The sequence below is a fragment of the Ammospiza caudacuta genome, chromosome 2 (assembly GCF_027887145.1).
Source record: "Ammospiza caudacuta isolate bAmmCau1 chromosome 2, bAmmCau1.pri, whole genome shotgun sequence".
NCBI classification, from domain to species: domain Eukaryota; kingdom Metazoa; phylum Chordata; class Aves; order Passeriformes; family Passerellidae; genus Ammospiza; species Ammospiza caudacuta.
The window spans coordinates 4,846,337-4,873,095 of record NC_080594.1 but is presented as its reverse complement, the minus strand read 5'-3'; the positions used below and the strand labels follow the sequence as shown (position 1 = coordinate 4,873,095).

Here is a 26,759-nt window from a genome sequence, read left to right as displayed (position 1 = left end):
TGCACAGGACCATGAATTACAGCATGAATTTTCTGAATATTTCTTGCCAACTCCCACTTCTTCATAATGAGCAACTGGAAAGTTTCAATCTGAATAACTGACTTTATAGATTTAGGGAAAAACAAGTCAATTTATTATGACAAAGGGCAAAAAAAGCCCTGTTTGTCCTCTCCGGAATATACTGTATTGGCTCCTGTGAGCAAGCAACAAAACAGGTTGTCATTCAGAAGTTTAAACCCAAGTCTTATGATGTTAGGCTATATCTTTCTCATAAGAAATACAAATTCTAGGTAATCACAAAATACCGGCAGAGATGCAAAAGCATCAAAATATCTGTATTTGAAGGCTTTCTTCTTATTCAAGAACATTTCACCCCTGCATTCCAAACACGTGCTGGAGTTGGAATAATCAAAATCAAAATCTATACTGAACTTTCGATAAGCATCTTCAATTTGACAACGCTGGTATTGCCTTTGCCCCATTATTTTGCATTTATGTAGCCTCAGAGCATTCTCCTCTTGAAGTGACTATTGATAAGCCAGTGACAGATACACTGAAAGAAATACAGAGATATAACAGGATTCCCTTCCTGCCATCTTCCAGAGCTGCAGGACTTGGCTGAATCAGTGATGCTCTTCAGTTTAAGTGAGTGCCTCAAACTTTTGGGTTCACCCATTGCCATTTTCTCTCACTTAGGTGCAACGTGCTCACTGTCTTTCCCTTCCACAGAAACATAGGTGCAATACCATAGACCAAGGGTGTATGTACATATGTTCATGGATGCACCACATAACCCTCACACATATTTTTATATGTGTGCCTATGTCTACATGCACTCACCCCAGCCATTTCTTCTGTCTGTGGAAAAGAAGAGTAAGCAGCTTCGAATGGATTCATAAAAACAGACAATAACATATTTTCCACTCAAGCAGGGAGGAACTACAGATTCATTTGTAATTTTACTCCTCTATGTAAAGGAAGAGACCTAAACAATACAGACAAAACAGTGGAAAATTAAAGCACTTCGTCTGTTCAGCATTTTCTGTCCTGTTCTTGCTAGTGGTAAACAGCCCTACCAGTGGGCAAGCCCTGCTTCAGCTCAGGGAGCATCCCTAAACACACTGGTACAGCCAGGGAACAGCTGATGCCCCAGGCACAGCAAGGATACATCATACAAAGACAGACAGGCCTGTTCTCCCTGGCCAAAATCTTTTTCTGGATGAGAATGTAATGTTTTCCTGCATACAGCCTGGGCTTTGCCAGCACTCATAAGGTGCCAACTCAACTACATCAGGGACAGTGCAGAACCTCAAAACTACATGCACTTGTTAGTACTCACATCCACGTGCTAGCTCTACCTAAGTCACTATCATCTATTTCAACACTATTATCTGGGACATCTGTTATCACAGGCAATCAAAAGGGCTGCAGGCCACATTCATTCACACCTCACATCCCAAGATCATGACAAAAGAGTTGCATCCTCTCTTTTTTTTTTCTAATCAGGGTCTTTGCCATACACACATCCACATTTTTCTATCATTGAGAAGTTAAGAAAGGGGTGTATTTATTTTTTGAAGAAAAATCTCTAAAGACCTGGTCAACCACATGAACCCCAGCAGTTGAGGTTTGAAGAAAAATTATCACTTTTTTGAGAAAGGTGAGAAATTAAGGACAGGTCAGAGTTGTAGTTTTTGGAGGATAAAAAATCAGGGTAATAAATGAATTCAGCACAAGGTATCTTAGGTTATTGCAGAATTTGTGTGGTGCTTTACAGTGTGTCCTTAACTGCATGGACAAAAGAGCCATGAAATCAGATGTTTGCTTCTTTCTCTCTTTATTTACAGTGTTCCTAGCTACTGGGTACTTGTCAAAGCCCAGCCACCAGTCACAGAAGCTAAATAGTTAATCAGTAAGCTGAAGGAAAAGTCTGTGGGAGAGCATGTTGTGTGTCTCCTTCAAAGTACTGCACTGGAGAGCCTAAAAGATAGCAGAGCCTCAACTATCAAAAGTTACAGGGCGCCAGAAAGTAAGATGATAAAGTACAAAAACTACATTAAGTAGAGCCTGTTAATGTTTGTACTAAAAAGGACTAAATTGTTAACAGAAGTAGAAAGAAAGGACTTCAAAATAATAGTATTTTTTAAAAATCAACACATTATTTCTTGCTTGCTTTTGACCATAAAATCTTTAATTGTGAGAACATATTATGTTGCATTTGGTATTTAGACCACGTTACAGGAACATTTTTCTTTGCAAAAGTAAGAACACATTAAATTTCATGCTTGACGCGTTCATTTGTGCTAAAGGAGAAGTAACTGCCCAGGGCCCAGATTACATCCGCCTCAAAGCAGCAAACCAAAGCTTTAACTTCAGCTGCTAGGTTAATTGCCTGCTTGAACATCCTTTTCAACCTTGAGATGAACCTGATAACCCAAAAAAGCTGAAAAGCTCGATTTATTTTTGTCCCAGTGCAGAAAATGGTATGTGTGCTCTAAGACAGTCCAGTGATGGAAATTCATATCTTCTGGTGCCCCAGACTGTTAGCTGAGTTAGCACGCTAAAAAGTTCAAGTTACGTTCATCAACTTGCTATAAATAAAAGTGGTGCTCTCATTGCAAACACTCTTGTTGGTTTTCTTCTTTAAAAAAACCAAAATCTTGTGGCACTAAAGAGTGGCAAAAATGCAGTTTTAATACTTCATGCTGCTGACTTGCGTCCATTGTAATATTAAAAAAGAAGGAGCACTCTGTCTTTGCTGAAAGGTCCATAATGGAACGCCACAGCTCAGAGCACCCCTTTGGAAGAGATTACAATTTACAAATATTTTCTTTCTGAAAAATGGAAACTTTGAATTTTTGGGGTTGTTTTTATAAAATATCAAAGGAAATATAACACCATGTACACTTTCATGCGATATTTCATTTTTAATTCTCATGAAGTCTCATTTTTAAATATCAAACAATACATCTTTTCTAAATCAAAGAATCTTCTGGTTGTTATGAGAAAACTCTTTAAAAAGCTCACAATTAAACAGATAAAAGCTTTTTACTTGACTCTGGAAAAGAGTTTTTAAGTCTCTCTGTTTTGGGATCTAAGTTCTGGTATGATTTAGTAATGTCTCTTTGCTGTGCTGGTATTGAAAAGTCGTAATTTATCTATTTAATTTACTACAATTGTACAAGAAACTTTGTAGTATCCTGAATTTTAATTTAGTCTACACCATTTCAGATAGAGAAAATTCAACAGCTCTATGGCCAAAACCCATTTATTTAAAACATTCTCTTTTTCAGTGCCTCAGGATCTCCTCTAGGATATTTCCCACCTTCATCTCTATTGCAGTGACCAATAGCCCCAGCCTGCAACCCAAAGGGTGAGTGGCACAGACCCCCCAGAGTGCAATTTGGTTCAGGACAAAGTCAGCAGAGAGCTGTGTGTGGCTCAGCTCTGCTGGGCAAGCCCCAGCCCAGCTGCTCGCCGCTGTTTACGATAAAAGGTGACCCCACGGGAGGCAGCCTCACCCACGGAAACACCCCAGTTCACAGAAGTCATTGTCTTTCTGACTCTCTGTGGGGTTTTCTGCTGCTTGTTTCAGTCCCCACAGTGCCAGGATGATTTTCCAGCTGTGCCCCAGAGTCACAGCTGGGGGATTCTCTGGCTCTTGGTGGAGTTTACAGAACCTTCTCCCACCCAAGTCCACCTCCTTGCCCCTACATCCCTTCCCACTGCAGAAACCTTTCCAGTTCATCTCCGCATGTGCAAATTTCAGATGGATATCCACGAGGTGCAGCGAGGGCAAAAATATGAGACAGACCACTGAGAAGCATTCAGCAACTCCCAAAGCTACAAACACAGCAAGGGCTCCTGTGCCAGCCACAGAAGGACAGAGGAAAACGTGTAGAGGCAAGCAAGCACATGACTACTGAAAAGGTAACAGCAAATTTAGATAGGATGTGGTGGAAACAGCAGAGGCACTGAACTGCCAACCCTACATGCTTAAAAAAAAAAAAGCCAGGGTTCTATAAATAATTAGTTTGCATTCAAATGTAAATTAAAACAAAAGCACAGGATACTTGAGAAAAATATGATACATTAGCAGTTCTGTAACAGACAGAACTGAGCAAATGTTTAATGGGACTGTTTAGTTATGCAGCAAGGCAGGCATTAATGCCCATTTTGGATACTTTCAAAAAAGCCAAGCCACCATTTTTGGTCTACCACCTTCCTTCCAAGTGCCACATTTCCCTGCAAACTTGTTATGCTTTCAGCACTGACTAAAAACACAGAAAAAAAAATGGATTAGACTAAGATTCTCATCCTGCTCCCTCCAAATTTCACAGTACACTCAAGGAACAGGATCCAATGTTGATATATTAATGACCAATTAAGTATTTAATATTTGATACTGAGTTTCTTTTGATAGACACTGAAACACATTGAAGGTAAATACATGTGTGATACCCCAAATAAAAATCACCAGGGGAAACACTGAGCAGGGCACGGAAATCCAGGTTAAACTGGCAGCAGGCTTGAAGTGGGGGAAACACTACAACACATTTCTCTGTTTTTGTTTTATAGAGGAAACAGTGATCTCCTCTTGTTTACTGAGGCAGAAGGCAGCACAGCAGCAAACATGAGTTTTCTGACATATCTGAATCACACTGATGCCTTTTTATTGAGTAAAACATAGCTAAGGATAAAAAGCACTGCAATACTTGTATCCAATTTTAAAAAATGTTTAAGAATTATGTAATTCACACAGCAGTCAGTGAATTAAAAGCTGGTGCAAACCATCATTAAAGTTGGTGCAAACTTTGGCTGAACTTCTGATACCAACTTACATCTAATTTTTCCTGGTATTCTGACAGGAGGGAAGGGAACCCATGAGCTAAGCAGTTTACCTCTGTTTGGTTAGCTCTAAAGACATAATCTGCAGTGAAGTAAAGTGGTCATATTCTGGAATTTTTAAAACAAAGATAAATGGCACACATTGGATGAGTTATTGCATGCCTATCATATGTCCATGAAATTCTGTCTGATATTGTAGACTGCTTCCGAGTTAAATACGTGTTCCAAACCTGTGTCATCTATAAGTTTTATTCATATACTCCTATATTTCTCTGCCATTGTTGTTAAACATGATATTAAATAGTAATATCCATATCAGATCTTACAGATCCTCACTAATCATCTCTTCAGACCCAAATTTTCACCTGCATATCATACTGGACCAATATTATAATATCTACAGGACGAATATTCCATCAGGTACAATACCTCCCACCTCTCTGTTCTGTGTAGCACCAGAAAAAATGATTCAGATAAATCCATCATCCATTCCTTTGTGGAGATAATTAATAACAATTCACCAAGTAATCAGTTTAGTTATCCTCATAATCTTTGGTAAACCTACTTTGCATTTTATCTTTCTGCATTCTTCTCTTGTGTATTTCCCAAAGATTTTATCCTGAAACATTTCAGCCCAGTGAGGTGCAGCATGAACAGATTTGTTGCTTGTCCCTGCCCTTCTTGTTCCTGGGGAATTAGCAGCACATTTGCTGGTTTTGTGTCATGCACAGAACTGACCCTGTAATGGTTCAATCCCCATTTTACCAGCCAGTGGAGGAACAGTAAGGATTACTTATGTGCAAACAATGAATAACAGAAATACCTGAGGACACAAAGTGTTAAAAGGTAGGAATGCAAACTCTGGTGTGGACAGTTCTGATGGACAGCATATATGTTTATCCAAACCTATGTGCTCACCTGCAAGGAAGGTACCACTGTCACAGCTTAATGCTATGTGAGATTCAACCCCACAACCCTCATGAGATGAATCCAGAGCTCTCTCTGGGGTTCTGTGCTCATCCTCATCTGTGTAAGCAAAACTTTAGGAAGGTCATTTCTACCTTTGCCTTAGGGGTCACCATCAAAGCAGTGTTTGAATCTCATCTTGCCTCTGAACCACAGCTTGGCTTCCCAGGATCATTTCTAACATGAAAAGGATGATATAAAGGTAAGTTACTGGGCTATCATCCCTACAATTCTCCCATTAACCCTATCCTCTGCTGCTTACCCTCTGATGCTTCCCCTTTTGTTCTCACCTCGGCTGTCTCTGCAAGAAGCCTAACCCTGACAGAACATTTGCCTCGTTCTCTCCTCCCTTCCTTTTAATCTTACCCTTTCTCCCCACTCCACATGCATCCCACAGTTCCAATTTTAAATCACCCAGTAAAAAATTCCAACCAAACTCAAACCATCTGCAGCCACATAATCCCAGGTAAGAGCAGAGGGCCTGGCTCTGTGCAAGCTTTGAGGTCCCACTTATCCATCCCAAATGGAAGGTCTAGGTCTGTGTCCCTCACTGTGTCAGGCCAAAAGATTCACCTGCTCTGCCTTATCAACAAAAGACCTGAACAAATCAGGTACTTGACTGAAAAATTTTTAGGAAGTTCCTAAAAACTACCCCAGGCTGCTTTTGCAGCATTTTAGCCAGCAGAGAGAAACTCCACTGATAAAATCCCTTTTGTTCAGAGTGCTGAGGGAAAGATGCAGGTCAGATGACTGATGTTGCTTTTCTGTATGAAAAAACCTCCTTATTTTAATGGCCATAGTAATAAAATCTTGCCCCAGAGCCCAACGTGAGACACAAGCTGTATATTCTCTTGGAAAACCTCAGCATTATTAGAATACACTTATTTTTAGCATGCAGCATATTGAGGTATTTTATATATCAATGCTGTGTTAAAAATAACATAAAATAGATGTAACACATAATTATATATTTATCTTAAATGCTTCTTTATCTATATTGGGTTGATTAAACCAGGAGGATATAAGAAAACAGGCTATAATAGGTTATATTGGATTAAAGCTTGAGTTACTGAAATTGCTTAGGATATTTGGTTCATTTAAAGTTATCCAGTAGCAATGAATAGTTGTAGTATTGCCAGAATTTAGGTAGCTTAAGTTATAAAAAAATACACATGCACTATTCCCAGTACTTGAACACACTATGAAAATTAAATCAAAGTTTTAATGCACCTGTAAATGTTATCATATAAAAAAATCTATCATAGAATACTTACTCAAAATAACTCAAATGCAGTCATTTTCTTTCCTGGGACAAAAATAAATCTAAAAAATTTTCCTGGCTGGGAGAAAAATAAATCTAAATCTAATTATTCTATTTTCCCTTAGCTATTCAGGGAGCAGCTGTCTCCCAGGAGTCCAGGTTGGCTTTTTACAAATAATAGCACAGTACATAATGAAAAATTAAAATATTTAAAAATACTCTTTATTTCCACTTAGCTGTAGTAAGTGGTAGGCAAAGCTTGCCATTGTCATACTCAAAGCAAGATTCCCACTTCCAAGAGATAAGGCACTGAACAGGGTCAAGATAAAGAAAAATATGTTTATAATCCAGAAATATAATATGACAAAAACAAAACCAAATTTATTTGGAGTTATATTGTTCCAGTGTGAAATAGGTTACACTAGCTGAGTCCATATCACCTCTTCTTATACATTTGTCTTTTTTAATCAAAAGCCTGGAGTATAAATTTGTAACAAATTTTGTTGAATATATTCCAATTAAAACATCAAGGACTCTTAACAAAAACAAACAAACAAAAAATAGAAAACAAAACCCCAGCAATACTAAAAAGCAGTTTCATGTGAGAGAAGGATATACAAAAGAAAACCAAAGTTTCCAGACAAGTCCAAAATTAGGGTATACAGGAAGCAGAAGGAGATGAGAACTGCTGTATAATTTCATTTAAACAAACTCTTAATTTGACAAAACACATTATCCCTGTGAACTGCAGGCCTACTAATTTGTGTCCCCATTTGTTTTGTCTTTCAGCTGAGTCTGCAGCTCCCAGAATAAAGCTGTCACTTGAGGCAGCAGGTGCCTCCATCCCCGCCTCCAACCTACAACAGTTATGACACGAGATTAAGAAAAACAGCCACCCCTGGCAGCCGGACTGGCATGTAATGAACAGTTTAACCCTGGATAAACCTAATGACAAGTGTGGGTGGCTTTGATTGAAATGACAAGGCAGTTTGTCACCCGTTGCTCTGTCACAGAGATCAGCAGTGCTAGCTGAGTTTTCTGCTGAGTTGAGGGGAAAGCAGCCCGGCACTTGCGCATTTCAGAAGGAGCGCACAAAAACACTGAAAACAAAAGGAGTCACGGTCTCGGTGTTGAAGCAGCTCTCTGACCCTAAACGAGTCAGCAGTGGAAGAGATGCAGCCTCTAAGATGCTCTTGTGAGAAAACAGCACTGTCTCTGGAGACTGATGGAAAATTTTGAACAAAAACCCAACCAAACCCACAAAGCTCTTAGTTTAAATTACCCAGAGGCTTTTGACAGAGGTACTCAGCTATCCAGTTAACCTCCACGTGAAACTCCCAACAGCAACCTGCCTTGCTGTAGGCTTGTATTTCTCATTGATGAATGTTCAGTGCCCATAAAACGATAACAGCAAGAGTTGATTGCCGTTGTAAATCATTAAATAGTCTTGAGGCCCAGCCATCAATCACTGCAGTTTTAGATGATACTGTTTATGATGTTACACATGCACCTGCTTAAATACAGCAGCTGTCCGCAAAAGACTGCATGTGCCTCAGCCCTGCCAAGACTTGTGTTTCTGGTTAACCCTAGCTTCAATTAGTGCATTAATTAATACACTATGAGGTGCAACACAATCAGAACCCAAGGGGTATGGCACAGAAACAGGCAACGGCCATTTGACATTCATGTGGCAGATCAGCGACAGTCCTGGATCCAAAAGGACCACAAATGGGAAAGGCATGTGCCACACCAAGTGACAACCAGCACTGTGAGAGGCACTGGGGTTTCCTGTACAAGAGGAAAATGAATACCACAACTTCAGACCCTGTGACATTATTGAACTGATTCTCTGTATTAATTTGAAGACTGTAGCCTTACCATGCTTTCGTTTTCTACACCCACACATGGCTTTCCTGAAAGCCCCTCTGATTCTGGTCCTCAACTTAAGGCAAGCCCGAAGGGGAAGAATTCAAAACATTTTCAGCCTCTGTATCTGAAGAAAATTTATGATAGCTCTTCCGCCACCTACTCTCCCCATTCCCTTTCAACACCTTGGAAAACCCCTGCTGTTTTAAATTTAGAAACCTTTCCAGTTACAGATGCCAGCGTTTTGAGGCAGTCAAATGTTCATCATCCTGCTGCTCTGCTCAGATCAGTAGCAGTCCACCTGAGGGTTGGCTACCCAGCCATAATCCTTGGACAGACATCTGGGTTAATGCAGACACACAATCCAGTCTCACAGCAATCCCCTGGGAACTCAAGATTTTATTCCTGCTTTCCACATGTATTTTGCTTGGAAACAACAAAGTACTTCTCTATTTACATGTTGCTAGAAATAAGAAACAAATCAAGAAGGTTGAAGGATGCACTTTCTCCACTGAAGCCTCTAATTTAATGCAGCAGTTGCAGTATTGCCTTTTCAAGAGAAAAACAGACTCATAGCAAGATTTCCCTCCTGGACATAACACCCTTCTGCCAGCTCACTGCAGAACAACACATCCATGGCGAGTTTTTTGGAGGTTGTTTTCATCTTAATCCCCTTCAAATGTCAGCTGCTGATGTCCAGCTCCTCCAAGGTAAAGCCAGCTTCACTGTTTCCATCCAACAGATGGTTGCTTAAGCTGAATCCTGCTGCCTTGTGGTTTTCAGCACATCTTTAGCATTGCCAGTAACAGGGTGGTATCACAGAGAGTACCTCTTTAACAACCACACTCAAACCTTGTATCTAATATCAGTTAAGGCTTTTCCAATGCCCTTTCTATCTTAACCTAAATCCTCACTGAAGTATCTCATTTACTCCTTATCTTCTTTGCACATGTCCTTTTGGGCTCTACTATTTAGTAAAATTTCAGCATCCTCAGAATCCTCTTATGAGTCACCAAATGGATCTTAATCATATTCTGTGTCATACTGCTATGTCTGGGCTTTTCCATACTGGACATGACACTTAGATATATCTAAATGCTGTCAATCAGGTTGGCTTTGGTTGATCATTTTAAAATTTCTTCCAATTTGGTGGTTGTAAAGGTATGCAGAGTATCTTACAACTCACCTACTACATGCATTTATCTTCCATTCCTTTTCATTCTTGCTGCAACAGCTTTTATGGAGATACTTTTCTTATCTTGAATTTCTACTTATATAGCAGTTTTTGTGCAGAACCAGCAACATGAAACAACTTCCCCTTGCTTCAGCTGAAAGCTCATGAGCGAAGCTCCTGAGATATACTTTTACATAAAAAGTTTCTTTCCAGCTTTAGTCTGGTTTTCCATTCTATTAGTTCACCATGAATTCAAGCACAGAAAGATTAAATATGGTTATTTAATGGATAAAGCAAGTGGGAGTTCTGCTGCTGACTTTGACAGAGACTTTCTGAAAAACAATTAATCATTTTGCACTTTGATTTACCACATTAGAATAGAAATTATAAGACCATACTACTTCAGGAGAGGAAGGTGAGGACCTGTTATGGGTTACGAAGTACTTCCAATTCCTAAGGAATTCTTAGGTTAATGAAAGCAATGAGATGAGTAGCAAGTGCTGATTCATTAAAAGATTAAAAATAGTCTTCAGTGCTGGAGGAGAAGGTGCTCATCAGATAATTGCTCAGACATGCTGGGAACATCATTTATTCTGCAGGTAGGTGGTGTCAAGCCACATTCCAAAATCACGTTACAGCCCAGCCAAAACCAAAGGCTATCACATAATTCAGGGATGAGGTGAAGACACAAATCACAGTCCTGTCTGCCTTGCAAGACGAAAACGTGTTAGATTCACTATAATGTCAACTACCAAGAAGCTAATTTTAGCATAGCTTGACTAATTTGCACCATAGCTTGTCTCTGTCTGCTTTCACAAGAGTCCATTTGTGGTGATGCTTTTAAAAGATGTTCCATTCATACTGCAACACTGATACCTGCTGAGGTGCTGATAAGGGCCAGCAGTCTGGTGTAGCCAACCTAGACTACCTTCAGCACCCACACAGCCACTTTTTGATGCACAATGCTGGGCATGGAGGTGACATGTCACATATTGAACAGGGCACTGAGGCCTCTGTCCTTCCATAAGTCCACACACCCCACCCACCAGCAGCGGCTCTCTTGGAGAAGAGGGAATGTGACCACAACAATGACCTACACCTGGGGATAAACAACATGAGCAGGCCTCTCTGACCAAAAAAGACACAGCAAAGGAGTATTTCCTTATAGGAGAGCATCACCCCTACTCTTCCCTTATGGGAGGGCACAGACACCTAGACTTGTTTGCTCCTTGCACTCCAGTAGGGCTCACACTCACATACACAGCCACCTAGATGTACGGTGCTGGTTTAATGGTTTGCTCTCCTGGCTTATTTCTCCCCTAAGAGAACAAGCCATCAATACCTTTCTGGAGCTGACAGAACTGCCATGGCTATGATCAGCTCTCTAGGTGTCTCCTGTCATGAACTCAGACATTTGATTGAAGAAGAATCTAAATAAAACATTATGTTATTTCTTAAATTTCAAGTTCAACAGGCAAGCTGTCTGTATTTAATGGTAACTGCACAGGCAGTTACTGCCACACCAGAAGCTTCAGACCTGTTATTCAGAAAACTGGGGCTTGATGTAAATTTTAGAACCTGCATGTCACAGAACTGCATTATGTTCATATGAAAGCTGGCTAAGAGGGTCATCAGCAACAAAATTTCAGGAATTAAACATATTCATGTCCATCATTGTTTGATGAACCCAAGCAAGAAGGCTGCTGAAAAGCCCTTTCTTTAAACTTAGTTGCAGCAACCATTGCTCTTCCAGCACTGCTGACAGTTCAGAGACCCTCTGTATGAAAGGATTATACAGGGGGGAAAAAACAACTTGTGTCTCACAATTCCATCAAAAGGATCTGTACTATTCCTTTTTCCACTCACAGTTTTAAATTCTCTTGAAGCAGCAGGAGTTTTAATCAAATCTTTCTTGCAGCAGGGAGGTTATACATCTCTCAAATACTATCAAAGGTGTTACTCCTGTCATTCAACAAATTCAGTATTTTAAAGACAGGAAATTTGCCAGCCCTAAAGTTCCAATAATGTAATTCTAAAAGATGACAGGCACACACACAGAGCCTTTTTTTCTTATACAGGAAATATGTGTGTAGGAGAACATCCAGGGATACACATGTAGTATGGTCAGAGAAAGACAAATGGAACAAAAGTGAAATTATATTAATGAATTTACATTTCTGGATTTTTCAAGTTCTGTTTGCATATTTCCAACCATTTACTGTTACAGAAATGATAATAAATCTCAGGTGGTGGGGAGGTAAATAACTAGGAAGACATACTCACACCATTTGATTACAGAACACAAAATCCAGGTAGTGAAAAGGAAAGAAGTAGGAGAAAAACAGAGGAGGTTTCAGCAGCAATAGCCCTCACTGCCTTTGAAACAGTAATGCAAAGTTTAAAAAAAAAGAAATATTCCATTTTTCCTGGCACCTGCTGAGAAAACATTATTCCCTCCACCTTGGGCTGCATGTATCTAATAGTAGAACTTCACTTACTCACAGGAAACTGCTGTTTATCTGATAAAAGATGAAAGGTGATCAATAGATTTTGCAATTTTAATACGTCTGCAGGCTGCAGTAAACAAATGCTAAAGATTTTCTTTGATCCTCTTGAAATCTACATTGAAAAATGGTTTTGATAATAGACATGGAACACATTTTCATGCTGATACACCAAAGAGCACATGTGAATTTAACCATTAAATTAACATAAATATCTCTGTAATGGGATTGATCAAACACTTGGCTTCTTATGCACCTCTCAAATGCATAAATTAGGACTGAGGAAGGTCTCCCTGGCAAACTTTGGCTCCTAGAGCCAATCTGAAAAAGTCCATTCTATCAACTCAGCCAGTGGTTCCCAAGTAAGGATTTGAGCTGTTTGGATAGTGTGAATCCTTCTTCTGGCCTCCTGAAGTAATTCAGCAATCAGTTTATAGCCTTTTTTTTTTGTTTAATAACACATATTCTCATTTTTATTTCATCTTCTCTCCCCCAGTGTATTTTAGGCAGCAGCCATCCCCTGCATGAACACTCAAGTGGGTGTTCCTTTACATGTTACATACAGATGTTGAAGAGGCAATATTTTGGCTAATTATAGGTAAACTCCATCCAGAGCGCCACTTGGCTTAAGGGCTCTATCACCAAATATTTCACACTTTTCCTTCTCAGCTCAGAAAGGCTGAAGGAAAAGACTGAAAGGCTTGGGAAAAAAACAAACCCCCTGAAGTAGCTTTCAGTCAAACTCACGCCTGTCTGGTTCACACTCATGCCACAGAAAATGGGGAAATGCCAGGTGTGGAGCAATTCCCAGCCCCTTACAGGTATTACCCTGGATAAGCCAAGCAGGCAGAACAAGAGCTCTGCTGAAATACAGCTCCCCTCGGGCGACTGCACTCCTCAGCAGCCCCAGCCCAGCGAGTTCAAGACCAAGGTGCTCTGTTTGGTGCCTGAGGCAACAGAGCTCTGCACACTCAGAGCAAATAAACTGCGGCCAATCCCCAAAGGAGGGCCTTGCCTTGATGCCTGGTTAATAGTTAATGCACAGGGCAAATCCTCGGCAGCCAGGGGCTACCTGGGGGAGAGCAGCATGCAGGGGGAGGCAGGCAGGCAGTGAGAGCTGAGCTTCAGCATCCACTGCAACAGCAACAACTACTCCCACCCAAAATACCACATTTTAACTAGCCTAAATAAGATATTTACACGTTACAATCGTCAGGTCTTAGCACAGATGCTCCTGCAGGAGTAAGCAGTAGGTAGCTAGAATAATTGGGTTTGTATTTTTGTGATCCCAGAAAGGCTGTCTCTACACAACAACACTTGGTTGCCAACCAGGCTAAACACCATCACGCCAAGAACTGTGACAGATGCACGGTTGTGTGGAGAGCAATAAATGTTCTTCAGCTCTCAAGCACATTCCCTAAAGAGCTCTAGCTTCTTTGTATCTGTGAAATAACACTGACATCATTTTTTTCTCTCTATCTCCACCTAAAGAAGACTAACAGCACATCCATAATTAATTTTTACTTTCTTAATCTTTATTTTACTTTTTACTCTCATCAGTTCAATTGAGTTTTGAATTACAAAGCCTTTTCAAAGAGTGGGAAGGGAAATAGTTGGCTGTTTTCCCAAGGCAGCTAAGGGCTGTCCTGTAAGCAGGACATGTCACTGTGTGTGTGAATGTAGCAGCAAATTAGATGCAGGCACTATTTAAATTTCCTATACATAATTTTCTTACTTAATTTCCTATATATATAGCACATTGCTCTGGAGGATCCAAAGGATGCTTGATAGATCTCAGCTTTCAAAACACCATCATTAAATAGGCAGATAAACCTCTGTGTTGGTTAATCAAATTCTAAAGTACCATATGGTCTTCAGGACCACATGCATTAACACTTTCTAAGTCTTCTTTGTGTATTGTCAACCAGATAAGTAATGTACAGTTAACAAAAAAGGCCAAAGTATTGCCCATTTTAGCTGGAATTTATTGTTCCAGTTTATTGGAAAGCCTACACACATTCCAGTGGATTTCTAAAGGTTGCAGAGTAAATCATCAACCACAAGTACAAAACCTGCAACCCCATTTTTCTATTTCCTTGCCTTATCTAAAAACCTGCACTGTTTCATTAAGGGGAGAAAGACCATTGGGGATGATTGGAATTGCCAGAATTATCTACAAATCCTTCCAAAAAGATTCCAAAGTTCAAACTGCCCGATTTAAAAATGTTACATTTAATTCATATTGATTTTTCTTAGTATCTTAATAGCTATCTTCCTAATCAGATGGATTAAAAAGCACCAGAAGAAACTTTCAAAATAATCAGAAGTACAACAAAACAAGATAATGAGGAATTAAAGATGAAAACCTCAAAACAAAACTGCCTTAAGTATTATACCTTTTTAAACTGCAGATCTCATTAAACTGCTTTGTATAATCATTTATACATGCAAATTTACAAAGAAATGCTAGATAATATAACTGTTTACAGGCACTCATTTCCTTGTGCATAAGATACCTTCTAAATGTGGATGAGGCTGAACACTATCCTGTTTTTATTATAGTGTGACCCTAAAGCTTCAAAAGAGGTGAAGACCCCACTGAAGCCAAAGGCACAGAATGAGAAACTTTCTCCTTCCCAAGTGGATGGCATATACTGCAGTCTTTATGGAGGTGGCAGCAGCTCACAAAAACATCACTAAATTGGTTTCCAGCTATCTGATAACAGCACCTTTTCTCCAGCACAGATCTTTGTGTGAGCTGCAAAAGTCTGGCTGAGCAGCTGGGTAAATGCCCAAGCAGTTTGTCTGAAGTAAAACCCCTGCTAACACCAGTGGGCAGCTGCCTAAGCAAGACAGCCAAATCAGTTTTAAATTAGCTATGCTGAAATAAGTGGCACTTACTAAAACACTGACATGAGCTAATTAGAAGGGGAAAGTTTGGCAGAAATTAATTACCAGCCCCACATTACAGTCACAGCACATCTAGAGGTGATACTGCTTGCCAGATCTTTTTAAATACCTGAAACCTCCAGATAATCGTTCTGTTCAGGAAAGGTCAGCACACGTGCTGGGCTTTCTCAGACTGCCTCTGCTGATCAAATTTCATGTTGCTGAATCCCTGAGACCCCTGCATATCTTTAAGATTTGCTAGCCACCTCCTAAATCTTTCAGTCCTGTATAATTTCATGTGCTTTCAGCAGTGGCAGAACCATCCACATATAAGCATGTACTATCAGTCCTCATAATAATGCTATTTTTATATTACCAGACATGAGGGACAGCCCCACCTCTGTGCACCATTTTGCAGAGTCTCTCACAGAGGAACCTGCTCAGTGATCCTGGTTTTGCTGGAATACAGATGCCACTAAAGGGAGCACAACAATTTTTGCCAGTGTGGATGGGAAAATAGAGACACATCCTCCATTAATTGACTGCAAAGGATTAAACTGATCCTGTAAAATACTACAGCTGAGGTTGAGACTTTTAGTAGGCTTGTCAAGTTCATCAGGAGCAAATTCTGATGACCCTTTAACTAAGGAATTTTTCTAGACTCTGTTGGAATTTCTCACCAAAATCAGCAAGAGTCTCTCAAATGGCTTAGGATGTGGGAGCCCCATTCAAGCTCCTGCTCCAAATCATTCAGAATAAAGAGCTGGATCTGCATTTCCCTCTTCCCAATGCAGAACACAAATTGCTCACTGACTTTTTGGTGTCTCACAAAAATACTTTGGAAGGATTCTGATTAACCTAATAGAAAATAGAAGGGGGTGGGAGGGGGGAAGTGCTAAGATATTTTGGAGTTTTGCAGAAATTGCTTCCCTTTTAGCTCTGTTTTAAACCTGATGTTTGTTCTACTACAACCATTATGTCTAACAAATAAACATTTGGTTCAGGATGTAAAAAGAAGAGCAAGAGAGAAAGGGGGCAAACTTGTTAGCTACTTCTTTGCAGCTGAGAAAGATAAAATCAGAGAAAAACACTTTGGAAAAGATGTTTCCACAAGATAGGGCTGAAGGTTCATATCTGTAACTTCTTTAAGAGAGTTATAAGAAGAAAAAAAGTTGTCTCAAACCTGAAAATAAGCAGTTCTCCTTTTCCATCAGGAGAGACATAGTTAACAGCAGAAACAAATGCATTATAGTGCAGCTGGGGTTTGAGTCAAGTAGTGAAATAATATCTGAATTACTAGGAAAAATTAGATTAATTTAGTTGCATGAATAGGAGAGGGAAAATAATACTTCTGCCTAGTTCACATTAATACTAGAGACATCTGAAATTTAGGAGACAATTCAAACCAAGATAAATTAAAACTGCTTCTTCTAGGAAGAAATAATTTTGTGAGAGAATTTGGGGGTTTTTAAACATTTGAGTCAAGGAGAAACACTTGGAGATGTGATCAGAATGGATTACATTGTGAAAATTAAAAAAAAAAGTCAATTAATTACTCCAGTTGGCACAACATTGAATATTTGATTATGTTTTAGGCAAACCACTTTGGAAAAAGAAAAGCAAAACTCTTGAAGTTGCCTAGTTCTTTCCAAACTTTTGGGAGCGGACCATAATTCTGAAGTTACAAACTTTCTTCATCAGAACTTTAGATCACATCAAGATAGCCTGAAAAAAATTACTCTCTCTGGCAAACTTGCTGTGTTTAAAAAAAAAAAAAAAAAAAAAAAAACCACAAAAAAACCCCAGCAGGCAATGGCATGCTATTTCCAATAAAATTAGGAATAATTTTCTGGAGAAAAAGAAATACGGAAATACGGATTGTCAGCAAACTGTACTGAGCCTGATGCAGAAAACTGGGGCCATCTGCCAAAACTGGGGATGGTTTGGGCTTTCAGATGAGGCCATTTTACAGCTCATCGGCAGTGAGCGGCCACCCATCTGTGCCCGACCCGGGTGGAGCAGGATGCAGCTCTGGGCCATGGGAATCAGCGCTCCCTGCCCCACCCTGCTCATCCAGAACACGGGGTGTGGGTAGGCAAAGCTTCCACCACCTCCCTGCTCCAATGAAAATGAGAACGGGTCCTATTGAAAGCATAATTAAAAGTAATTTTTTCCAAGAGATTTTAGAGATGTTTTTTTCCTTTTTAGATGCGTATTCGGAGAGGGTAAATTTTAGAAAACCTTTCTGGCATATAATAGAAGCTCATTTTTTAAAGTAACTGGAATGGTGTTTGACCTTCTGCTTGAAATCCAGATGAGTCAACCTTATTTATCTTCTCTGGCTTGCTGGCTATAGTTATGTTCATAAAATGTGAATGCTCAGCTTTACATTTAAAAGATCAATAGTTTCAAGAAGTTAAATATTAGGCAACAAGTGATGGGGTATAGTGATTCCTGTTCCCTTCTCTCCAAGGTTTTCTCATTTGCTTTCACTAATTCTCTTTCAGATTATCACCTACAAATATTGCGTTCTTCCGCATCACTCGCCAGAGAAACCCCTCAGAAAAATTTAGGCAGAGAATGTACATGTCCTGAAAGAACCAGAAGCCTCTTAGTAATGAAGATATCACTGATAAATAAGCAGGAAAAAATGCAGGTAACAAACAAGAATGAAGTCAAATCCTTTTCTAGTGTAAGCCTCCAGTTAATTATCACATAAGTTACTTTGGTTGTATTGCATTTGTATCTCTTCAAATTCCAACAGACTATTAAAAGCAAGATTTTTTAAAATTTCCTGAGAAATATGAAAATTAAAAGTCAAACAAAAATGTACACTTGCATTATTTCATACAGCACTGCTTCCATATATTTTTCTTGAAATTCTTTTTATTACAAATTGCCTTAAGAGTTTCTAGCCTAAAATGACTTTGACTTTCAGAATGAGTTCCCCTCTGGACATAAACTCAGGTATTTTACCTCTAGGCAACAAATCAAAAAATAACATAAAACAACAAATGAATCCTGAACATTAGGAGCAAGTTGTTTGAAAGAAATACATAGAATTTAAACAGCATTCTTCCAAAAATTATCCAAAGACACTAATTTGCTACACAGATAACATTTTATGAACGGAGCAACTCTTCTCATAGTAATTCATAAGAATTATTTGTTTGCTTCTTAGAAACTGTCTTTAGGTAGAGGTTTTTTACAACATACCAACAATATAGTATTCCTCTCAGTCTGTATTCCATCTTCCTTCCCTCAGAGGATGATTATTAATCCAACCTGTAAGACTTATTCTATTTTTGCCATCTCCAGAAATGCACCTGCACACATGCACAAAGTGCTGCTGAAATTACTTTACTTACATTAAAACCCAAAGTGATGACATTGTGCACATCTGCATCATGGAGAGAAAAAGGTCCATGAGAGAATGAGAGAAAGAAAGGACTCCAAATTCCAGTAACGCTTTCTTTCCTGGAGCTGGCTTTACATGGCTGGATGGGAAACTACATAAATGCCTACAACACATAGTGGATAAAAACCAGAATAATTTCTGCTCCCAAAGACTTGATGTGGGATTCCCTGCCTGAAGCTTGCTGGTATGCAACTGAAGAAATAACCTAAGTTGTAGCAATTTTATTTTACAACTCCATATAATACGATACGCGCCACAATTTTTTTTTGCAAAGGTTTAAAATTCTGCTGTATTAATTGTGAGCTGCAAGATCCCAGCTCAGGAATCCAATTTATATATTTTTTTTTAAAAGGAGTTATTAAAATTTTCAGCTATTTCTGAGTGACAAAATGAACGTTTGATACCTAGAAATGCACATTGTCCACCATTAGGAAGTTGAGTTTGCTGAGAGTATTTAAAAACTGACATTGTCGGATTATACCAAACTCTTCCTTCAGATTGATCTGCTCAGAAGTAAAATAGTGGATGTTCAATTTTAGTTAGAGCTGGATTTTTACATTAACTAATTCAAAATAAATGTTTTGAAAACAAAGTACCTCATTAGTTTGAGCCCTGGTCCAAAATCCGCATCGATTTGCTCCCACCCATCCAGTGGTCAGCATCTGGAGATTTTTCTGTTCTGCTTCCCCCAAGTTTCAGTTTGCTTTGTGAGGAGATGCACACCGTGGGAAATTGGAATGAATTTACAACACACACTGATGTGTTAAATATCTGGGAAGTGTTTTTATAAATATTTGGCTCTGTTTATTTCACGTTTGGCTGTGACGCAGACAACAGCAACACTCTTAAGTGAAATGAATGCAAAACACCCATGGCTCTTGTCTGGAACAAACTTATTATGAAATTTGGAAGAACAACCAGGAAAAAGGGTTTTTAGTTAGATTAGTCCTTATTCAATGACCAGTGTACACTTCCTTGAAGTAAAACACCACCCAAATTAATATTCCCTCATTCATTTCCTGGATATTGCACCTTATCCCATTATAAAAGTGTTTCAGACCATTACTCTGATGTAAATAATAAAATCTATTAATACATTTTTATTATACAAACTTGGAGGGGTATTAGGAAAGTTTCTCTAAGTGTTCTCTGGGTCAAAATGTTTCATGTGCTTTTTTTTTTTTACAGGGACACTATTTTTAGTGTTTGTAACCATGAGCACTGCAGCATGCTATCGCTCCCCCAAAAACAGCAATTGCCTTAAAAAAATTATAAGTGAGAAGTTCTATAGCTAGTTTTCTCTTTTATTTTTTCTGGAGCCATGCAGGCTGCATTTCAAGGTTAACTTACAAGCTAGAAAATGTTACCAGGAAACTAGAAAAGTTTATTTGCGGTGAAAGTTAAGATTTTCACCTAAGTCAGCAGCTTGAATTGTAGATAAATCATATACTGTGAGATTTCCTAAGAAAACCAAACCAAACAAAATAGCCCACAAGTATTTACAACTGGCCACCCTCCAGACTTATTTGGTGTGTTTTGCTGCTGTTTATTCTATCATTTGTTGAAAATTTTCCAATCTTTTCCCCCTGTCACCTTCCATTGAATTCTAATTCGGTATGTATTTCACCTCCACTCATTATCTGAGTTTTCAGAGAGTTGTGTTATCATTATGGCTTCTCCTTCACTTAAAAAAATACAACAAACTGAAAAGAATGGTCTGCTACTCAGAAAGAGTCAGGATAGAGGTGAAGTTTTCACTACAGATACATCTCACAAAAGAAATAGGCCAGATGGTACAAGCATTTCATCAGGCTCCACAAGCAGATATTTAACATACTGCCATATACCAAAAGCACAGAACGATGGAAAACTCCACAGTTGCTGTTCTTGTAAGGCTTAACAGATATATATCTAAGGATTAAGAACAAAATATGCAATGAGCTTCCAAAAGTTGATGGTTTACTCCTAGGGAACTTGTAGGACTTAAAATACTTCTAATCTGCATGGCTCAAAAATTGAGATGGCTTCTATCACTTAAGCAGAACTTGCACATACCAGTGCTTGTGACCTCTGAGGCTGAGGAACTAGCTGGTTTCTACTTCTATTTTTTATAGTTATATTGGCAAAGGAGTGAAAAAAGTGTAACTTCCACAAAGATGGATGTACCCACTTTTTGGGGCTGAACACAAGCATTTTGCTGTTTTCCAAGGCTTGTGTGTTTGGGTGAATGGATCGAAGAACTGCAAACCAAGATTTTCATTTGCCTGCACATTTTATCTGTTATATTTGAAGTTATAAGTCAAAGGACAGAATGGAGATAAATGTTTTCATTGCTTTCCTGAAAAAAACCCTGCTTTGGACTGTCATACTTTAAAAGCTAAAAATACTATATACTTCTTAAAGGACCAGAGCTTAAGTTAATTAAGAAAACAGTATTCAGTCCCAGTCTCAAAATATTACCTTAGACAACAAGACAAATCAGAAAAATCTGAAAAATTTCATCTTCTCACAGACTCTAGAAAAGCATAAATTGCTCTCTTAACACTAAAAAAACAATCAGCAGTGAAATTCAAATTTATCTATTGTCTAAAGTCAGCAGAAGAGTGAAAAGTCAACAATATGCTTACGAGTTTAACATGCACAGGGAGAAAGTAAATACCTTTAGCAGAGTACACGTTTTAAGTATTTTTTAAAAAGTTGCATCTTCCATTCATGCCATCTAAAAATACCCTCTATTTTCTTGCCAGAATAGCTGATGCATCTTACATTTCTATGTACAATACAGACACTCGGATGATTAGTTGGAAAAGGGGAGGAGGAGTCGATGGTTGTCTGCAATTGTGCAAAAAAAGCATTTTTCTCCTTTTTTAAAATTTTTTAAGGGACTTTGGTTAGAATTTGGAAAGAGTTAGGAAATAACTCATATTTCCTAATGGAAATATGCAAGAAAAAAAAATTAAAACTTTATTTTTCATGCTAGTCACCATTCAAAGTCTGTGTGAACAACAGAAAATGGTTGTCAAAAACATTTCTCACATGAACATTCATTTAGACATCAAATTCTTGTCCCCTTAAGCTGCTAGTGAACCTCCTTTTTTAACTCCATTTCAGCTTTTTATCTACATGGTCTTATTTAAGAAGGACACACAAAGGAAAAATATAAATATATTTCGCAGATAGACTTCTGTATTTTGTATATCCTTCCCATCTAGTGCACAAAAAAACCAAAAGGAATGTGGTCATTAATTTGTTACTTCACTGATTAGGAATTCTGCTTGGAAGGGTTAAGCTAGAAAGCACTTGCTCTGTAACAAGCATTACAGAATTGAACATAGCACTGCTAGGGCTCAACAAATGTCCCTTCACAAAGAAAGGCTACATTGCCTACATTTTGTTCCATGCTGCCAGTTCATAGGTTTTTTTCCATGAATTATTAATGAATCATTGTGAACAGGCAGCAGAAATAAAAGAAATAAAACATGTAAAATTAAGCCTTTAAATTTTTTTCCCCCCAGGTTTAACAAGAACTCAGCTCAGAGAACTTAAGACAGCGCATAAGGACACGAGGATGGTATAAAAAGAAAAAAAATCTGAATTTACTTGTTTGGATTCCTCAGACAAGCTTGTAAACAACTCCTGGTTTACAAATCTTGCCATTTGCAGACCAGCTAAATCATCTGATGAGAGAGAAGAAAAGAAGTAAGGTAAGACCTATTACCTGTCCCTGAACTGACTAAAAAATGCTGATGGCATCACCGTAACCCAATGGGCAGGAGATAGAGATATGCAGAGCAGAAAAACAGTGTGGAAATGAGCTGTGCAAGTAACATCTGCTAAAGACCAGCACTGCTGTAGTTTCCACAGAGTCAGCTGAAAACGGGGCACTGTCCAGTTCCACTTAGCAGACAATTCTGGGAAAAGTGGCTCTGTAAAGTGTAGAACAGGGAGGGCCATTCTTAAATTCTTGCACATACATTTATATACATGGATATGGCGTGTGTTGGTATAAATCAAAGCATCCTCTCATCAGCCTTCAAAAAAATAGGGGAGCAACTCTACAGTATTGCTCACAGGACTATTTTATTGCTATCAATGCCTATCATACTTCAGAACAAAAGCTGTGTCAACTGTATAAAGGTTTTTGCCATTTAGTTGTGATATTCAGGTACAAGTCTTCTAATATTCTTGTCACAACAAACAACAGGACTAACAAAGTCATCTGCTCATAATTAAAATTATTACTTTTCATGGACTTTTTAACAGAGGTGTTATAGGAAGACCTCAGCTAGATTTCCAGATGTACACTTCTGTGCCTTTGAAGAGGGAAAATAAAGAAAATTAAACCTGTATATATATATAAAAATGTGTAATTGAAAATGTGAGATGCCTTCCCTCTGTAATTGCTCAAAGGCCAAATTTGAGCATTCTGAAATTTGTGGTCTGGCGTCAAGAAATTCAAAGTCTGCATCAGAATTCATGGCCCATCTCTAGAATTACTTTAAAACATTTTTCCCTCATGCCTGGTGTATTTACTACAGACCTCAAAGATCAAAAAGAAAAGCTTTGCAAGTTCCTCAGTGCTAATCTTGGTGGCATCTTTCAGCTGCCCTTTTAAAGAATAGGCACAAACACTTTATAGTGAAGTGGAATTAACTCACTGTGAGGAGGTATGCAGCTTACTGAATCTGTACTGAATCTGTCTGAGATTATTTAATGAAAAAATTAAAAGTTCATTTCCCTACAAATCCTTCTAGAAGTGAACTCTGAGAAAGCTTGAAAACACTCTAGGCAGCAGAAAATCTTTCTGCTCACAGCTCTGAGCTGGAAAACCCAACTGTTTGGTCTCATCATTGAACTAAATTTCATGACAGATCTTACATTTTTGTTTTTGTCTATTCTGTACCCATAACACGGCAACAATTCCATGAGTTTTTATTTCTATTTCTTCTATTTTACCCACACTCTTTGGCTAAATGCTGCTATACTTCAAACTATTATAGGTATCCAATCAAAAATACTTCCCCTGCAATCCACAGGCAGTCACCTCCAAATCACTGACAACAGTACCCGGTTCACAACTTGAACCATTTATTCTTGGTGAGTGTGAATACCCCAAGAGCTTTGCACCAGAGACCTCTGCAAGCTGTATTACATATTTTTCAAAATTTTCTGCTGAAAATGCACAAATAGGAGCCTGAACTATAGACATTGCGTGACAGGTTAAAAAGGAGGAAATGTAAAAAGATGGTTTTGCAGATGGATTTTGACCCAAAGTAACTGCCATACTTTTGTAGCCTTACTTGCATCTGTGGATACAGAGCAAGGCACAGAGTATGAGAAGTATTCTAAAGTACAGGATCATATTTGGGTATCAGAAAGGGACAGAGGCCCCAGACATTGAAGGGAAGACAAACACAAATCATGGCCTGCCACAGAGCATAAATCCCCTCCAAACTCTCCTGAAAGAAAAACCCCAGAAATCACCAGGACTGGTTCCACAGCATTAGAAAGCAGCTGCAAAATCCTCCTCTCATCCCCAGAAAACTTTCCAATAAAATGTCTGTGGCAGTCATGCAAGCTCTTGAGGATGCTGGGTTTAAGTACAGCAAGGGTGTACATGGAGGGGGAAATCTTCCAGAGGATTTGGCTCGAACTCAAGCTCAGATATGGCCTATGGCACATTCAGACCTCACCTGAGGTCTTTTCCAGATGTAAATTTTGTTGTCCTTTTGATCTACTATGCTCCTAAAAAGTAAATGCCTCCTTCTCAAACTTTACATGGCTTTGGAAGATCTGTGCACACCGAAGCTGCTCCGTTCAGTGCCCAGGCAGGGCTGGCCTGTGCACCACACAAATAAATAACACAAAGGAAGAAATGGCTTCATTTTGTGCTGTGTCTGGTGGAGAGGAGCAGCCGGCAGGGACATGAGGGGAAGGGCCCTGCCCTTTTGTCACCACCTGTGCCCCATTTCCTGCCTGCCAGCTCTGCTGTGGGCCACAAACCCGCAGCCCAGCTCCATGAGAAACCTCTCCATGCAGTTTACTTCAAGTGACAACACTTCCATCACTGCCTTAAACCTCCCCTTTGGAATCGCAGGGCAAGCTGCCCAAGTGAGGCTTGGGAGCTTTGTTTAGTTACTGTTCAGCTGTGGCATCGCTCCAGCAGGAGAAGTGCCCCTCATCCCTTCCTTCCTCTTTATCCCAGGCCAGTTCAACACAGCAGATCCCCCTTCTCCTTCACAGCGGGCAGACATGGCCGAGGTGCTCACACAGACACCTCCTGCTGCCAAAATGGTGGTGAAACGCCGCAGCCTTTCCTCAAAAGAGCTTTACGGGAACCCCTGGCAAACCCAAAGCCCACCTTTACCTGTGGCTGGGAGCTGGGCCTGCAGGGTGGCAAGGATGGTGATCCTCCTCCACTTGTTCATCTTGCCAGGCCAGACAGTGCTGGGAACGGGAGAGAAGAGGAAGAAGAAGATGAAGAAGCTCCTCCACGGGCTGTGCTGGTGTGTGGCCACCACAGGAAGAGGCTCAGCTCCTATGAGAGCTTTCGGAGTCCACCTGCCGGCTTCCTCTGCCTTCACAGCCTCTGACTGAGGGCTGGGGTTTGCCTTCTTGGTACTGATGTTTGGGGTTTCCTTTGTTATTCATCCTTTTCCTCTCTGCAAGATGGTTTTTGCTGTGAGTTGGGGTTTTTCCACTTTGTCTAATGGTTCCTAGATCATCCCCACTCAGCGGCTGCTGGTCTCTGTTTCTGGTATCGAATTTGACCTGACTTCAAAAAGTGGTTTGTGCAACTATTCCCAGTGTGCAGCACAGGGCATAAATAGAAATTTAAAACTGTAAGTTATAGTCACTTTTGAACAATATAGTTGTCTAACCTCATAACGATATAAAACTCATTTCTAATTCACACTTTGTGAGTTTTTATTGCCTCTTTTTGAATGCGGGCAAATTTTCACTTTTTCATTAATAAATTAAAGTTCATTTTAGACAACTGTGAATTAGAAAAGCTTGAAAATGTAGCTTAGATAAACCTAATGGCTTAAAGCTCAGCCTCACTCCCATCAAAATACATCTGGCTCAACAGATCACTGAATGTTTAATGTTTACACCAGTAATACTAATAATGCACTTGAGGAGCAGAGCTTAGGCTGAGAGGAAGTACAAGCATCTCAATGCATATTTTTTTTTCTCCTGTCTGTAATTCTTAGAAAAGAAAGAGGAATGTGCATCCCTATGATGATAAAATTTCCCCACAGATGATAAAAATTTCTTTGAAGTATGGTGGGATGAGAATTATTGTGCCCGCAAAAAGGAAAGACTTTTGAAGGCAAAGTAAATTGAAGTTCTTGGAAGAAATTTGTCACCTTGCTGTCTGGAGTAATAAGGCTAATACATGGATAAAAGAGTCTCTTCCTTTAATTGATTAATTATGTGTTGTGCCAGTCAGTACCAAAAGTACTAGACACTAGTAGTAGTCTAGCACCAGGTGTAATAGTGCAGCACACCCTTCTGTGATATGGAGTCTGCTCTCTCCCAGCCCTGGAGAGGGTGTTCTTTGTGGATCTTCTGCCCCAAAAGTTCCAAGAAAAGGCTGGAGATGGGCTCTGGCACCCCCAGGCAGAAAGCAGAGCACAGCCCAGGAGAGCTGCCACGCACTGAACCTGAACAAGGTGTCATTAGCCCCAGAAATGCTGTGCTCAGGTACATGTTCTATATTCCAGTGCAAGCTGGATAAAGCCCTTTCTGTCCACATCTCTGTGTGACAGAAGATTGGCTGAAACAAGGAATTAGTGAGCAGAAAAAAGACCCCTGCTCTCACTGCTGGCT

General features: G+C 39.4%; 1 protein-coding gene across 1 annotated transcript in view; it reads right to left on the bottom strand.

The window, feature by feature from the left end:
- Nucleotides 1-25,577, bottom strand: part of CD247 (CD247 molecule) — a 46,850-nt gene extending 21,273 nt beyond the window's left edge. The window contains 2 exon segments of the mRNA XM_058824805.1: nucleotides 25,294-25,522; nucleotides 25,524-25,577. Coding sequence (XP_058680788.1) covers nucleotides 25,294-25,522; nucleotides 25,524-25,577 — 283 coding nt within the window.
- Nucleotides 25,578-26,759: the final 1,182 nt, after the last annotated feature.